Raw genomic sequence first — 15,863 nt, forward strand, 5'->3', positions numbered from 1 at the left:
TTACTATATTACTGTAACAGATGAGAGATTTTGCATCACTGGTGAATCACTTACCATCAATTAGTGACTTTGGACCAGACTACTTATTCAGCACATCTGTCTTAGCCAAGACGGAAGCATATAGAGATTGATCTGGAGGTGAATCATGTATTAGAACCCTCTTGATTCGTCTTGGAGTGGGGATGCATTTTAAATCAAATGTAGGCAAAGTTATAGGACTGCAATGTTTTTACATTTCAGTCATTTAGCAGACGCTCTTATCCAGAGCGACTTACAGGAGCAATTATGGTTAAGTGCCTCGCTCAAAGGCACATCAGCAGATTATTCACCTAGTCGGCTCTGGGATTTGAACCAGTAGCCTTTTGGCCACTGGCCCAATGCTAGGCTACCTGCTGCCCCTATGTACCACATGGATATTGTTGCAACATGTTGTGGGTGGAAGCTCACTCTTTCAAGTACCTCTTTAGAGGACATACCAAGAGAAATACTTCAAAAATACATTAAAAATATGGAGTGGGTTTCATTTCACCCAAGGTAGACCTACGAAAGGTGTGTGAGTCAAGCTTAAATCCTGTGGAATGTAATGGAATATCCAGCGTTGATTAGATCCTAGTCACGTAATTTCATCATCAAACAAGTAGGAGACTTGTGTCTCAGACTTCTGAGTCGGCTGTTTGAATCTCAACTCATTTCCTTTGATTTGACACAGATTGAAAATAACTGCTTCTGCATAGGAATTTCCGACATGATAGCATAGAGCTGCATTAGCTGTCCATTTTTTTTTAATGTACCTCTGCAGAGTAGGCCTATAGGAGCCATCTGGATTTACTGGAAAGGAATGAATGCCTGTGATTCCCGAAGCATTTAAATGGGAAACACTCCCCTTGAGATGATGGGGCTTCGGAGGCAATAAAACCACTCTTACACACACAGTTTGCTGACATTTTGGTGGCCAGTCAATAATGAAAGAAAGCATAAAAATGTATTATTTTTCCAGAGTAGCTGCCAATTTACAGCTGAGACACTGGAAAGCATGAAGCGTTATCAGGCGTTCATTATGGGGGCTGACAGTGGAGAGGTCCAGCTGAGTTAGGGTGCCCATTTCCCTACTTCACTGGTGGATGCGCTTTATTTGGACTTTATTTATGAGCTCTGTCACACAAGCTGGAGATTTGTTCTATTTTTTCCTCTTGTCTCCCTCCCTCTCTTCCCTGCTGGACTGTGTGTTTAACTGGTTCCAGTGAGAGGCAGCTTTAAGCAGTGTGTTAAAGCATTATTGTTGTGGTTGGGCTCCCAGCTAGCGTCGTTGCTGAAGTGCTGAGGCTGAAGGTTCTTAGTGGCTCACTGAATGGGAAAATCCCCCGCAGGGCCATTTGTTCCTCTGTCCATCCATGAGCAGCCAAGTAGGAAGTGATGAAAGCCAATCATGGGACTGACAACAACACCTCATCTGGTTAATTGTCGGATGTGTAACATAACCTATTGGCATGTGATAAAGCCTGCTTTTGGTTGCAGTTATGACTGAGGAAACTATTAGACTATTCTCTTTTTAGCTCCATTGTCGCTTTGTTGACCATCAGTGCATGGTCAGGGAATGAAAATTAAGTGATGCATTTTATCCAAATAAGAATTTTCATAGAAACAATTTCACTTTTGCTCTACTCACCTAATGTAATACTACAAGGGACAAAACATAGGCAACGTTTCAATTTGAGAACACCAGTGGCTTGATGTCTAATTAAATAAGAGCAAATGAGTTTACAACCTCTATCACTTAATTAGAGCAAGATACAGAGGCACAAAATGAATTAATATGTCGAGATTTAGAGAGGAGTCAATTAAAACTTTGGTTGGAGTGTGGGCTGACGATAACTACTCTTGTACAGAACTGTTTTGTCCCCTGTGACTGACTCTGTGTATTTTCGTTTCATTTCAGGGCCTACGTTGGGAGGAGAAGAAGGAGGAAGAGAGAGAAGAAGAAGAAGGGGGTTGTGATGAGTAACTGCATAAAGCAAAACCAAAGGATCCGGTGAGGTTTAGGGTCCAAGTCCCCAGGCTAGTGAGTGAGTGGAGTGAAGCCACCGTCCAGGAAGGACCTCAGAGGAAGGTTTTCCCAGGATTATCTCTGGGTTGTGCCTCTCAGGGGACACAGGCACACGTGCAGGAAGGCCCAGAGGAAGTTCGGAGTAGCGTTGATCAGCAGGCAGCAGGCAGCAGGATGTGGGAGGGACTAGGACTGCAGGTGTTCCTGATGTGCCTGGGCGCTGTGCTGTGCAGCGCTGTGGCCGCCTCGGCACCCCTGGAGCACAGCCACCGCCACCGCCTCTCCCTACACAGGCACCGGGAGAGGACAGGCAAAGAGGGACAGGTCCTACACCGCTCCAAGAGAGGCTGGGTCTGGAACCAGTTCTTTGTCATTGAGGAGTACACAGGGCCAGACCCAGTGTTAGTGGGCAGGGTAAGGTCACTGTTTTAAATTCTTAATCATCACCTTCACATCTCTCTTTTCTCTCCCATTCTTTCCCCCTCTCTATCTGTTGACTGCTGAATTAAAGTCACAAGGGGTTTTCATTACCAGCGGAGACCTTGCAATATCCTCAATTTGTTACACAAAAGCAATCAGTGGCCCACTTGATTAAAGGTTATAAATTGGATTTCATTTTTAATATCAAAGCATCCCCCAAAGACACTGACATCTGGGAAACAGGCGATTTATGGGTCCACAGAAATGATGATTACAAATGGGGACCTAAATTTGCCTCTAATTCCAGCAGTGACAGAGATGGTACCTTGTTATTATTGGATTGGAATATCAATCATGACATCAATCAACAACAAAAAGAAAATGCATGCAGAACAGGCTTCTATGAAGAATATTTCAAGGAATATAATGAAAATTGGTATATATTGCAAAATTAAAATATCATTCATATATGCGTTTGTGGGAATATACACTGCTCAAAAAAATAAAGGGAACACTAAAATAACAAATCCTAGATCTGTATGAATGAAATAATCTTATTAAATACTTTTTTCTTTACATAGTTGAATGTGCTGACAACAAAATCACACAAAAAGAATCAATGGAAATCCAATTTATCAACCCAAAGAGGTCTGGATTTGGAGTCGCACTAAAAATTAAAGTGGAAAACCACACTACAGGCTGATCCAACTTTGATGTAATGTCCTTAAAACAAGTCAAAATGAGGCTCAGTAGTGTGTGTGGCCTCCATGTGCTTGTATGACCTCCCTACAATGCCTGGGCATGCTCCTGATGAGGTGACGGATGGTCTCCTGAGGGATCTCCTCCCAGACCTGGACTAAAGTACCCGCCAACTCCTGGACAGTCTGTGGTGCAACTTGGCGTTGGTGGATGGAGAGAGACATGATATCCCAGATGTGCTCAATTGGATTCAGGTTTGGGGAACGGGTGGGCCAGTCCATAGCATCAATGCCTTCCTCTTGCAGGAACTGCTGACACACTCCAGCCACATGAGGTCTAGCACTATCTTGCATTAGGAGGAACCCAGGGCCAACCGCACCAGCATATGGTCTCACAAGGGGTCTGAGGATCTCATCTCGGTACCTAATGGCAGTCAGGCTACCTCTGGCGAGCACATGGAGGGCTGTGCGGCCCCCCAAAGAAATGCCACCCCACACCATGACTGACCCACCGCCAAACCGGTCATGCTGGAGGATGTTGCAGGCAGCAGAACATTCTCCACGGTGTCTCCAGACTCTGTCACGTCTGTCACATGTGCTCAGTGTGAACCTGCTTTCATCTGTGAAGAGCACAGGGCGCCCGTGGCGAATTTGCCAATCTTGGTGTTCTATGGCAAATGCCAAACGTCCTGCACAGTGTTGGGCTGTAAGCACAACTCCCACCTGTGGATGTTGGGCCCTCATACCACCCTCATGGAGTCTGTTTCTGACTGTTTGAGCAGACACATGCACATTTGTGGCCTGCTGGAGGTCATTTTGCAGGGCTCTGGCAGTGCTCCTCCTGCTCCTCCTTGCACAAAGGCGGAGGTAGCGGTCCTGCTGCTGGGTTGTTGCCCTCCTACGGCCTCCTCCACGTCTCCTGATGTACTGGCCTGTCTCCTGGTAGCGCCTCCATGCTCTGGACACTACGCTGACAGACACAGCAAACCTTCTTGCCACAGCTCACATTGATGTGCCATCCTGGATGAGCTGCACTACCTGAGCCACTTGTGTGGGTTGTAGACTCCGTCTCATGCTACCACTAGAGTGAAAGCACCGCCAGCATTCAAAAGTGACCAAAACATCAGCCAGGAAGCATAGGAACTGAGAAGTGGTCTGTGGTCACCACACTTAAACAACACCACTTGTGTTGTTTAAGTGTTCCCTTTATTTTTTTGAGCAGTATAGTTCTACGTGTTTTGAATTGCAGAAATGAACCACCCAACTAAGTGACCTGATAAGGTGACAGACCACTAATTGTAATGTTGCTGTGTTGCACCTAATGTTTATCATCAGAGTAAATATAGATTGATTCTCTGTGTTGAAACATATTGGTTTCAAGGCAGTTTTGCATAATTACATTTACATGATTGCCTGGGCTGAACGTGCTTCTCATTATCCATGTTCTTCCTAGTGATCACACTACATGTTGGAATGTAGTATTTTTAAATGGTTTAAAAAAAAAATAAATCAAAATGTTCTGCTGTCCATTTGTTTCCAGCTCCACTCAGACGTTGACGCTGGAGATGGCAATTGCAAGTACATTCTCTCAGGGGAGGGTGCAGGCACCATTTTTGTCATTGATGATAAGACAGGCAACATCCATGCCACCAAGACACTGGACAGGGAAGAGCAGGCCCAGTACACCCTCACAGCCCAGGCTGTGGACAGGGCCACCAACAAGCCCCTGGAGCCTCCGTCTGAGTTCATAGTCAAGGTCCAGGACATCAATGACAACCCACCTGAGTTCCTACATGGACCATACTACGCCAGGGTGCCTGAAATGTCCAACGTCGGTGAGTCTGGCTGGGGAATGGACCGTGAAGGATTCCCTACCCTCTGTCTAATTCTCCCTTCCTCAGACTGTTTGCCAGTGAACAGCTTGTTTCCCATGCATTATTCAAAATTACTGAAATCTGACCGGGGGAGGCAAAGTTGGAAGTGTTCCTGTTGTTGTTGCGGCTTTGCAATTTCCCTCTTCCTTGTGAGTGTTTTGTGTGTGTGTGTGTGTGGGGGGGGGGGGGGGTCACACCTTGTAATACAACATCCTTTATGCTGGCCTGTCACAGAGTAACAATCTGTTACCCTGTGATTCCACCCGCTGACAACACAAATGGTGCTTCTGGGGCTCAGACTCAGCAGTCTAAACCAGTCCAGCTTCAAATATGTTCAGAAACCATTGTGATGGCAAATTCATTTCAAATACTGGTGAAACGGCTAGGCTTTGTGTGAATCCCAAAACCATGAACACTTAAGGACATTATAACCATAGGAGGGATGCTGACTGCACCACCATTCCGGTTAAGAATAAGTGATTTCTAGAATGGCAAAAACGTCCAGCATCAGGCACTATATAGCAGGAATTTCATTTGAGAAACATAGGATTGGCTCAAGCTAAATGCCATAATAATTTACGAATTGCAGGTCTACTATTATGTTGGGTAAATAAATGGCGTTGAAAATAATAACACCTGCTGTTCTTTTGTCCTCCAGGTACCTCAGTGATGCAGGTAACGGCCACAGATGCTGATGATCCCACCTACGGGAATAGTGCCAGACTGGTGTACAGCATTCTCCAGGGCCAGCCCTACTTCTCAGTGGAACCACAAACAGGTACCCAACCTCTCTGTCCCGCCTTGTTTCATATTCATCCAGATAGCATAACATTATATACAGTTGAAGTCGGAAGTTTACATACGCTTAGGTTGGAGTCATTAAAACTCGTTTTTCAACAACTCCACAAATGTCTTGTTAACAAACTATAGTTTTGGCAAGTCGGTTAGGACATCTACTTTGTGCATGACGGAAGTAATTTTTCCAACAATTGTTTACAGACAGATTATTTCACTTATAATTCACTGTATCACAATTCCAGTGGGTCAGAAGTTTACATACACTAAGTTGACTGTGCCGTTAAACAGCTTGGAAAGTTCCAGAAAATTATGTCATGGCTTTAGAAGCTTCTGTTAGGCTAATTGACATCATTTGAGTCAATTGGAGGTGTACCTGTGGATGTATTTCAAGGCCTACCTTCAAACTCAGTGCCTCTGCTTGACATCATGGGAAAATCAAAAGGAAATCAGCCAAAACCTCTGAAAAAAATTCTAGACCTCCACAAGTCTGGTTCATCCTTGGGAGCAATTTCCAAATGCCTGAAGGTACCACGTTCATCTGCACAAACAATAGTACGCAAGTATAAACACCATGGGACCACACAGCCGTTATACCGCTCAGGAAGGAGACGTGTTCTGTCTCCTAGAGATTAACGTACTTTGGTGCGAAAAGTGCAAATCAATCCCAGAACAACAGCAAAGGACCTTGTGAAGATGCTGGAGGAAACAGGTAGAAAAGTATCTATATCCACAGTAAAACGAGTCTATCGAAATAACCTGAAAGGCCACTCAGCAAGGAAGAAAACACTGCTCCAAAGCCCCCATAAAAAAGCCAGACTACGGTTTGCAACTGCACATGGGGACAAAGATCGTACTTTTTGGAGAAATGTCCTCTGGTCTGATGAAACAAAAATAGAACAGTTTGGCAATAATGACCATCATTATGTTTGGAGGAAAAAGGGGGAGGCTTGCAAGCCGAAGATCAGCATCCCAACCTTGAAGCATGGGGGTGGCAGTATCATGTTGTGGGGGTGCTTTGCTGCAGGATGGACTGGTGCACTTCACAAAATAGATGGCATCATGAGGATGGAAAATGATGTGGATATATTGAAGAAACATCTCAAGACATCAGTCAGGAAGTTAAAGCTTGGTCGCAAATGTGTCTTCCAAATGGACAATGACCCCCAGCATACTTCCAAAGTTGTGGCAAAATGGCTTAAGGACAACAAAGTCAAGGTATTGGAGTGGCCATCACAAAGCCCTGACCTCAGTCTTGTAGAAGATTTGTGGGCAGAACTGAAAAAGCGTGTGCGAGCAAGGAGCCTTACAAACATGACTCCGTTACACCAGCTCTGTCAGGAGGAATGGGCCAAAATTCACCCAACTTATTGTGGGAAGCTTGTGGAAGGCTACCTGAAACGTTTGACCCAAGTTAAACAATTTCAAGGCAATGCTACCAAATACTAATTGAGTGTATGTAAATTTCTGACCCACTGGGAATGTGATGAAAGAAATAAAAGCTGAAATAAATAATTCTCTCTGCTATTATTCCGACATTTCACATTCTTAAAATAAAGTGGTGATTCTAACTGACCTAAGACAGGGAATTTTTACTAGGATTAAATGTCAGGAACATAAAAACTGAGTTTAAATGTATTTGGCTAAGGTGTATGTAAACTTCCAACTTCATCTGTATATATATACGTATATATATACGTATATATATACGTATATATATATATATATATATATATATAGATAGATAGACACTGTACAGTTGTGGCCAAAAGTTTTGAGAATGACACAAATATTAATTTCCACAAAGTTTGCTGCTTCAGTGTCTTTTGATCTTTTTTTCAGATGTTACTATGGAATACTGAATTATAATTACAAGCATTTCATAAGTGTCAAAGGCTTTTATTGACAATTACATGAAGTTGATGCAAAGAGTCAATAATTGCAGTGTGGACCCTTCTTTTTCAAGACCTCTGCAATCCGCCCTGGCATGCTGTCAATTTACTTCTGAGCCACATCCTGACTGATGGCAGCCCATTCTTGCTTAATCAATGCTTGGAGTTTGTCAGAATTTGTGGGTTTTTGTTTGTCCACCTGCCTCTTGAGGATTGACCACAAGTTCTCAATGGAATTAAGGTCTGGGGAGTTTCCTGGCCATGGACCCAAAATATCGATGTTTTGTTCCCGGAGCCACTTAGTTATCACTTTTGCCTTATGGCAAGGTCCTCCATCATGCTGGAAAAGGCATTGTTCGTCACCAAACTGTTCCTGGATAGTTGGGAGAAGTTGCTCTCGGAGGATGTGTTGGTACCATTCTTTATTCATGGCTGTGTTCTTAGGCAAAATTGTGAGTGAGCCCACTCTGTCACGTCCTGACCATAGTAAGTTGTTATTTTCTTTGGTAGAGTAGGTCAGAGCGTGACAGGGGGTGTTTGTCCGTTTTTGTATTTCTATTTTTAGTTTCTTGTGTTGTATTTCTAGGTTAGTTTTTGTTTGACATGACCTCCAATTAGAGAAAGCCGGTTGTCGTTGTCTCTAATTGGAGGCCATATTTAAGTTGATGTTTGTCCCACTGGTGTTTTGTTGGTGATTCATTTTGTGAGTAGTGTATGCCTGTTCTGCGTCACGGCTTTCTTGTTTTTGTATTTCAAGTGTATTGTTTGTTGCATTAGTTTCACGATTTAATAAAAGATGTGGAACTACGTTCACGCTGCGTATTGGTCCGATCCTTCTGAAAGCCCTGACAGAATCACCCACCAACAAAGGACCAAGCAGCGTGGAATGGAGCAGCAGGAGTCTTGGATGTGGGAAGAAATCCTGGATGGGAAAGGACCCTGGAGGCAGGCTGGGGAGTATCGCCATCCGAAGGAGGAGATCGAGGCAGCAAGAGCGGAGCGGCGATGCTATGAGGCGCTATATCCACCAAGAGGCAAGGACGAGAGGCAGCACCAAAAATGTTTTTTTGGGGGTCACACGGGCAGATTGGCTAAGGCGATTTTAAGACCTGAGCCAACTCCCCGTGCTTACCGTGGGGAGCAAGTGACCGAGCAAACACCATGTTATGCGGTGATGCGCACTGTGTCGCCAGTGCGCACTCACAGCCCGGTGCGCTCGGTGCAAGCTCCTCACCGTTGCCGTGCTAGAGTTGGCCATCAGCCAGGTAAAAGTGCGCCAGTTCAGCGTATCTGGTCTCCAGTGTGTCTCTTCGGTCCAGGTTATCCTGCGCCTGCTCTTAGCACGGTACCCCCCTTTCACCAGCACAGCCCAGTTCGTCCTGTGCCGGCGCTCCGCCCTTGCTTGGCTCAAATCACAATTCAGCCAGGACGGGGTGTGCCAGCTCTAAGCTCCAGACCTCCGGTGCGCCTCCGGAGCCCAGTACGTCCTGTGCCTCCTCCTCGCACTCGCCCTGAGGTGCGTGTTACTAGTCTGGCGCCTCCTATGCCAGCTCCACGCATCAGGCCACCAGTGCGCCTGCCCAGTCCGGGGTGTCCTGTTCCTGCTCCCCGCACTTGCCCTGAGGTGCGTGTTACTAGTCTGGCACCTCCTATGCCAGTCCCACGCATCAGGCCACCAGCAACGCTCCTCAGCCCGGAGCCTCCAGCGACACTCCTCAGCCCGGAGCCTCCAGCGACGCTCTTCAGCCCGGAGCCTCTAGCGGCGCTCCTCATCCCGGAGCCTTCAGCGGCGGTCTGGTTCCTCCAGACATACAGAAGCGGGCGGATCAGCGGGCGGTGGGGGTACTACGCCCGGAACCAGAGCCGCCGCCATAGACGTAGTCACCCACCCTACCCTCCCTTTGTGTTGTGTTTTTTTTGGGGGGGGGTTGTTGTTTAGTTTTTTGTAGGTTTTTTTTAGGTGCGGTCGGAGTCCGCACCTTTGGGGGGGGGGTACTGTCACGTCCTGACCATAGTAAGTTTGACTTGGCTGAGAAGCAACCCCACACATGAATGGTCTCAGGATGCTTTACTGTTGGCATGACACAGGACTGATGGTAGCGCTCACCTTGTCTTCTCCGGAAACACTTTTTTCCGGATGCCCCAAACAATCGGAAAGGGGATTCATCAGAGAAAATGACTTTACCCCAGTCCTCAGCAGTCGAATCCCTGTACCTTTTGCAGAATATCAGTCTGTCCCTGATGTTTTTCCTGGAGAGAAGTGGCTTCTTTGCTGCCCTTCTTGACACCAGGCCATCCTCCAAAAGTATTCGCCTCACTGTGCGTGCAGATGCACTCACACCTGCCTGCTGCCATTCCTGAGCAAGCTCTGTACTGGTGGTGCCCCGATCCCACAGCTGAATCAACTTCAGGAGACGGTCCTGGCGCTTGCTGGACTTTCTTGGGCGCTTTGAAGCCTTCTTCACAACAATTGAACCGCTCTCCTTGAAGTTCTTGATGATCCAATAAATGGTTTATTTGGGTGCAGTTTTACTGGCAGCAATATCCTTGCCTGTGAAGCCCTTTTTGTGCAAAACAATGATGACGGCACATGTTTCCGTGCAGTTAACCATGGTTGACAGAGGAAGAACAATGATTCCAAGCAATGATTCCTTTTGAAGCTTCCAGTCTGTTATTCGAACTCAATCAGCATGACAGAGTGATCTCCAGCCTTGTCCTCGTCAACACTCACACCTGTGTTAACGAGAGAATCACTGACATGATGTCAGCTGGTCCTTTTGTGGCAGGGCTGAAATGCAGTGGAAAAGTTTTTTTGGGATTCAGTTCATTTGCATGGGAAAGAGGGACTTTGCAATTAATTGCAGTTCATCTGATCACTCTTCATAACATTCTGGAGTATATGCAAATTGCCATCATACAAACTGAGGCAGCAGACTTTGTGAAAATTAATATTTGTGTCATTCTCAAAACTTTTGGCCACGACTGTATGTCTCATGTCAAAACTGTCATGTATTTAAATGTATCTTATGGTAATCTGTCAATTCTCAGATTTTGTAACCGTGCCAAGTAAGGGGCGTTGAGGATTAGCCCTGTCGTGCTTTGGGATTTCTCCAAGGCAAAGTCTGAGTGTACCTGTCCTTTGCCAAACAGAATTAACTCACGGCTAGATTAGGCAAGCAATATCCTGGTTGAACTCTAAATATCCTGGGATCCAAAGTACCCCCAGCCAAACAGGAAGATCTCAGAGTGAGAGAGAGATCGGAGAGAGAAAATCCTGCTAATAAACCAAAGCTGGATATTTCACTGGATCCTGTCCAATGCTCACATTTCTAATTTGTTTTTGGCTTATCTGTGTTTCATGCACAGGCTCATCTAAATATCACCAGAGAACAACCATCCCCATCATATTCTCCTGTGATGTGAGAAGCGCCAGTTTCCTCACAGAAAAATAAATAAATAAACAACTGGCTTAAAAAACAGTTCCTCACTGTTGTTCTGAGCATTGATCTGCAGTTTCCAATGAAACAAGTCACTTATTTTTCCCTTTTACATATCACACTAATTACCCCAATATTAGAAAAGGAGCCTGATGAATGAGATAGCGATGGCACTTGTCACAATGTGATCTCACGTTTCAGTGATGACCCATCATGCCCTGCTCCTCCCAGTAGGCCTTGCAGAGTAGTAGGCTGCTAAAAGGTCACAGGCAGGTCCCTCTTGAATTAAAGCCATTTTCCTCCTCTCCTGTCCCCAGGGATAATCCGGACAGCTCTGCCCAACATGGACAGGGAAGCGCGGCAGGAATATGACGTCGTCATACAAGCCAAGGACATGGGGGGACACATGGGGGGACTGTCAGGGACAACAGAAGTGAAAATCACCCTGACGGACGTCAACGACAACCCACCGAAGTTCCCTCAGAGTAAGTGAAGAGTCCTGTCTCTCTTTCTTTCACTTTTTCAGTGGTTTTTTTATTTTCTGTTTTCTTAAGCTGACTGAGACCCTGAGATGGTCTCTCTTCCCGTCGTCACTGTCCCTCTCTGCTGAGGTACGAGCAGCATCATCCAAGAGGGACAGGTCTGCTTTTAGCCAGTCTAGCGCTCTCCCAGCTCCTCAAGCCTCAGCTGACATATTAGCATTGACACTTGAAAATATGGATCGCTGCTGGCCCCAGAGGCCATGCAACACTCGTTTTTTTACAGGGTATAGATGTTAAAGGGGAAATATTAAAACTTAATTATTAAACGGTTTCATTGCGCTCATAGGAGATGTGATGACAGCAAGTATCTTAAGCGCGATAAAGAGTTGTGAAATATTAACAGTGTTAGTGTCAGTATTTCTGTTCAACAGAGAGGGGTAATGGAGGGGAATTCTTGTAGCTCTAAACCGTGAGCTAAACACAGATTAATGTCTCATATTGTAGAAATGGCCTACATCAATTTCCCCCTACTTCTTGAGAGTAGAGACTAAAGATTTGTCCCAGAGAGACCCCACTCTTTCCCCTACTATCAGCACTGCGGCTCGGATGTAGCCCTGCTAACAGTGGCTCTTGGATGGAAAATTAGCTACATATTTGGGGTAAACTAGTCCTAGGTGCGGTGAGAAACTTCTAGAACTGAGTCATTGGGCTGACTCAACCACGTGTAATAATGTCAACTATTTCCCAGATGATGAAAACTGGAACATTGTTCAATAAGTAATGACATACTTTTTGAGATGACATACACATCAGTATTGCCATATTGTTCAGCCTATGATATTATGTTAATATTTATTTCCAGGTCAGAGCCATTTTAGACTGGGAGGATTCAGTAACGTTCTCATGAAAATATCCCTATGTAGTCTGATTGAAGTAGCAGCCCTTTATATCATCAGGCCATTTTTAAAAGGCTCCTTCCCATGCCAGAGTTATTTTTAAATGCAGCTGAAGCGTTTGGCTCTGAACACTTCAATAGGTGGAGCAGATAGGGCGGAGAGGGCATATGGCCCTACTGCTCTGGCTCGGCCACAGGCAGGTGTATGCACCCCTGTAGACACACATGCAAATACAAACAAAACACTGACTGCTCATTGGCTGCTCACTGACTGCTCATTGCTGGCCAGCTGACCTCCACAGTTATCTCTTGTGCTCCATTTTATCTCTCTCTCTCTCTCGCTCTCCCTCTCTCTCTCTCTCTCTCTCTCTCGTTAATTAAGTGTAAATGCAGAACAGTTATAGACACACTGTTTTTCGAAGATGGACCACGACATGTACTTACGATGTAAGACTTCTCTTAAAAACACTGTAGAATGCACAGTAAAATACCACAAATGTGTTTTACAGCATTAAAAGTGAATGGTAACACCAGCTAACTCCAACTGTAAATCGCCATATTGGTATTGTTGTATCATCGTTTGGAAAGTTTAAGAATTCCTGAATTTACAGAGACCATGACCTCAGCGTGCATTAATGAGCATACTTTTCTGGTGTCAAACCATATATGAAAACATAATACCCATTTTGAAAGCTGAGAAACAGCCCTTTCAAATGATATGACATGTGATAGGACCACATCAATGAAATGGTAATCAGTCAAGAAAAAACACCTGTGAAAATGTATATCTTATATGCTTTTTTCCCCAAACAACTGCCATTGAAGATAGAAAAAAACGTTGAGCATATTTAGTCGTTCTTATATTTTGTAAAGATTGATTATCTGAAATCAGAATACTAATATATTGTAGGGATATTGTAAAGTAAGAATTTGTTCTTAACCTGTTGAGGACAAACGTTCCGCTAGCGGAATCCCGTTCCGCCTGCGGAACCCCTAGCCAACAGCCAATGGCATCGCACGGCGCGAAATACAAAACCAACTAAAATACCACAATTCAATTTTCTCAAACAATCAACTATTTTACAACATTTTAAAGATGAGACTCTCGTTAATCTAACCACATTGTCCGATTTCAAAAAGGTTTTACAGCGAAAGCAAAACATTAGATTATGTCAGGAGAGTACCCAGCCAAAAATAGTCACACAGCCATTTTCAAAGCAAGCATATATGTCACAAAAACCCAAACCACAGCTAAATGCAGAACTAACCTTTGATGATCTTCATCAGATGACACTCCTAGGACATTATGTTATACAATACATGCATGTTTTCTTCAATCAAGTTCATATTTATATCAAAAAACTGCTTTTTACATTAGCATGTGATGTTCAAAACTAGCATACCCACCGAAAACTTCCGGTGAATTTACTAAATTACTCATGATAAACGTTGACAAAATACATAACAATTATTTTAAGAATTATAGATACAGAACTCCTTTATGCAATCGCTATGTCCGATTTTAAAATAGCTTTTCGGCGAAAGCACATTTTGCAATATTCTGAGTACATAGCTCGGCCATCAAGGCTAGCTATTCAGACCCGCCAACGTCGGGCAGCCTAAACTCAGAATTACTATAAGAAAAATTGGATTACCTTTGCTGTTCTTCGTCAGAATGCACTCCCAGGACTTCTACTTCAACAACAAATGTTGTTTTGGTTCCAAATAATCCATAGTTATATCCAAATACCTCTGTTTTGTTCGTGCGTTCAGGTCACTATCCGAAGGGTAACGCGCGAGCGCATTTCATGACAAAAAATGTCAAAATATTCCATTACTGTACTTAGAAGCATGTCAAACGCTGTTTCAAATCAATTTTTATGCAATTTTTCTCGTAAAATAGCAATAAAATTCCAACCGGGCAACGTTGTATTCATTCAAAGAGAGAAAGAAAAACATGGCGAGTTCTCGTGACCGCGCATCTCCAGTCTCACTGTCCCCAGGCTGACCACTTACAAACTCTGCTCCTATACTTTTCCCAGAGACAGCAGACACCCCATTCCACTTTTTGGCGGCTTTAGAGAGCCAATGGAAGCCTTAGAAAGTGTCATGTTACAGCACAGATGCTGTAATTTCGATAGAGATGTAACAGAAGGACAACAAATTGTCAGACAGGGCTCTTCCTGCATGGAATCTTCTTAGGTTTTGGCCTGCCATATGAGTTCTGTTATACTCACAGACACCATTCAAACAGTTTTAGAAACTTTAGAGTGTTTTCTATCCAAATCTACTAATTATATGTATATTCTAGTTTCTGGGCAGGAGTAGTAACCAGATTAACCTGTTTAGGATAAGGGGCAGTATTTTCACGGCCGGATAAAAAATGTAACCGATTTAATCTGGTTATTACTCCTGCCCAGAAACTAGAATATGCATATAATTATTTGGTTGCCTTGTTCAGGGGCATAACAACAGATTTGTACTTTGTCAGTTCAGCGATTTGAACATGCAACCTTGCAGTTACTAGTCCAACTCTCTAACCACTAGGCTACGCTACTGCCCTGGTTAAATAAAACATGTCTATTGTCATCAAAATTTTACTGGAATTATAAAATGTTACAAGAAAAAGGCATATAATAACAATAATTGTCTTTTACAACTTCAATTTCTTCTAACATACATTCCCCATACATTAGCCTAATACAGGAAGAGATGGGGATTGACCAGTGACAATCTGAGCTACTTGGTGAAGACTAGGAGCATCTTTACTAGTACCTAGCTATGTACTGTATAGTCGGTGCATGTATCTAACTATATACAGCTGCACCCACGGTGACAAGGATAGGCAGGGTCTCATTTAAAACAAGATTACATGAATGCAGTGCAAAGTTGGGTGAATGCTATTCTGTACCTCGAGTAAGTCCAAGCAGGCATCAGGCATCGACTACAAGTGTGAATTATATATTTTTTATTTGTAACAGTTTCTATTGTTTCTCCCCACAGGTGTATACGCCATGTCCGTTTCAGAGGACAAGGTTTCAGGTGAGGAGGTAGGCCGTCTGAAGGCTAAAGATCCAGATCTGGGGGAGAATGGACTTGTGTCATATCGTTTCATCGAGGGCGATGGGATGACTGTGTTTGAGATCACCACCGACACTGACACCCGTGAGGGTGTTATCAAACTGAGAAAGGTGAGAAGGGAGTGAAGGGGATTTACTATTCCATAAAAATGATGGAGGAATGAAAGGAATGTGTGAGACAGTGTATAGAGTCATCTGCATTGAATCACCTTTTTTGTTACTGCCCTTTCACTAACATTCTGAGGA

General features: G+C 44.2%; 1 protein-coding gene across 3 annotated transcripts in view; it reads left to right on the top strand.

The window, feature by feature from the left end:
• The window catches only part of LOC115167409 (cadherin-11), a 67,893-nt gene that overhangs the window by 42,837 nt on the left and 9,193 nt on the right, over nt 1-15,863 (top strand). For all 3 annotated transcript variants that reach the window (XM_029721812.1, XM_029721813.1, XM_029721814.1), the window contains 5 exons: nt 1,937-2,458; nt 4,703-4,997; nt 5,695-5,814; nt 11,478-11,645; nt 15,541-15,728. In XM_029721812.1, coding sequence (XP_029577672.1) covers nt 2,219-2,458; nt 4,703-4,997; nt 5,695-5,814; nt 11,478-11,645; nt 15,541-15,728 — 1,011 coding nt within the window. In that variant the 5' untranslated portion in view covers nt 1,937-2,218. The remainder of the gene's footprint in view (nt 1-1,936; nt 2,459-4,702; nt 4,998-5,694; nt 5,815-11,477; nt 11,646-15,540; nt 15,729-15,863) is intronic.

The sequence above is a fragment of the Salmo trutta genome, chromosome 29 (genome assembly GCF_901001165.1).
Source record: "Salmo trutta chromosome 29, fSalTru1.1, whole genome shotgun sequence".
Taxonomy (NCBI): domain Eukaryota; kingdom Metazoa; phylum Chordata; class Actinopteri; order Salmoniformes; family Salmonidae; genus Salmo; species Salmo trutta.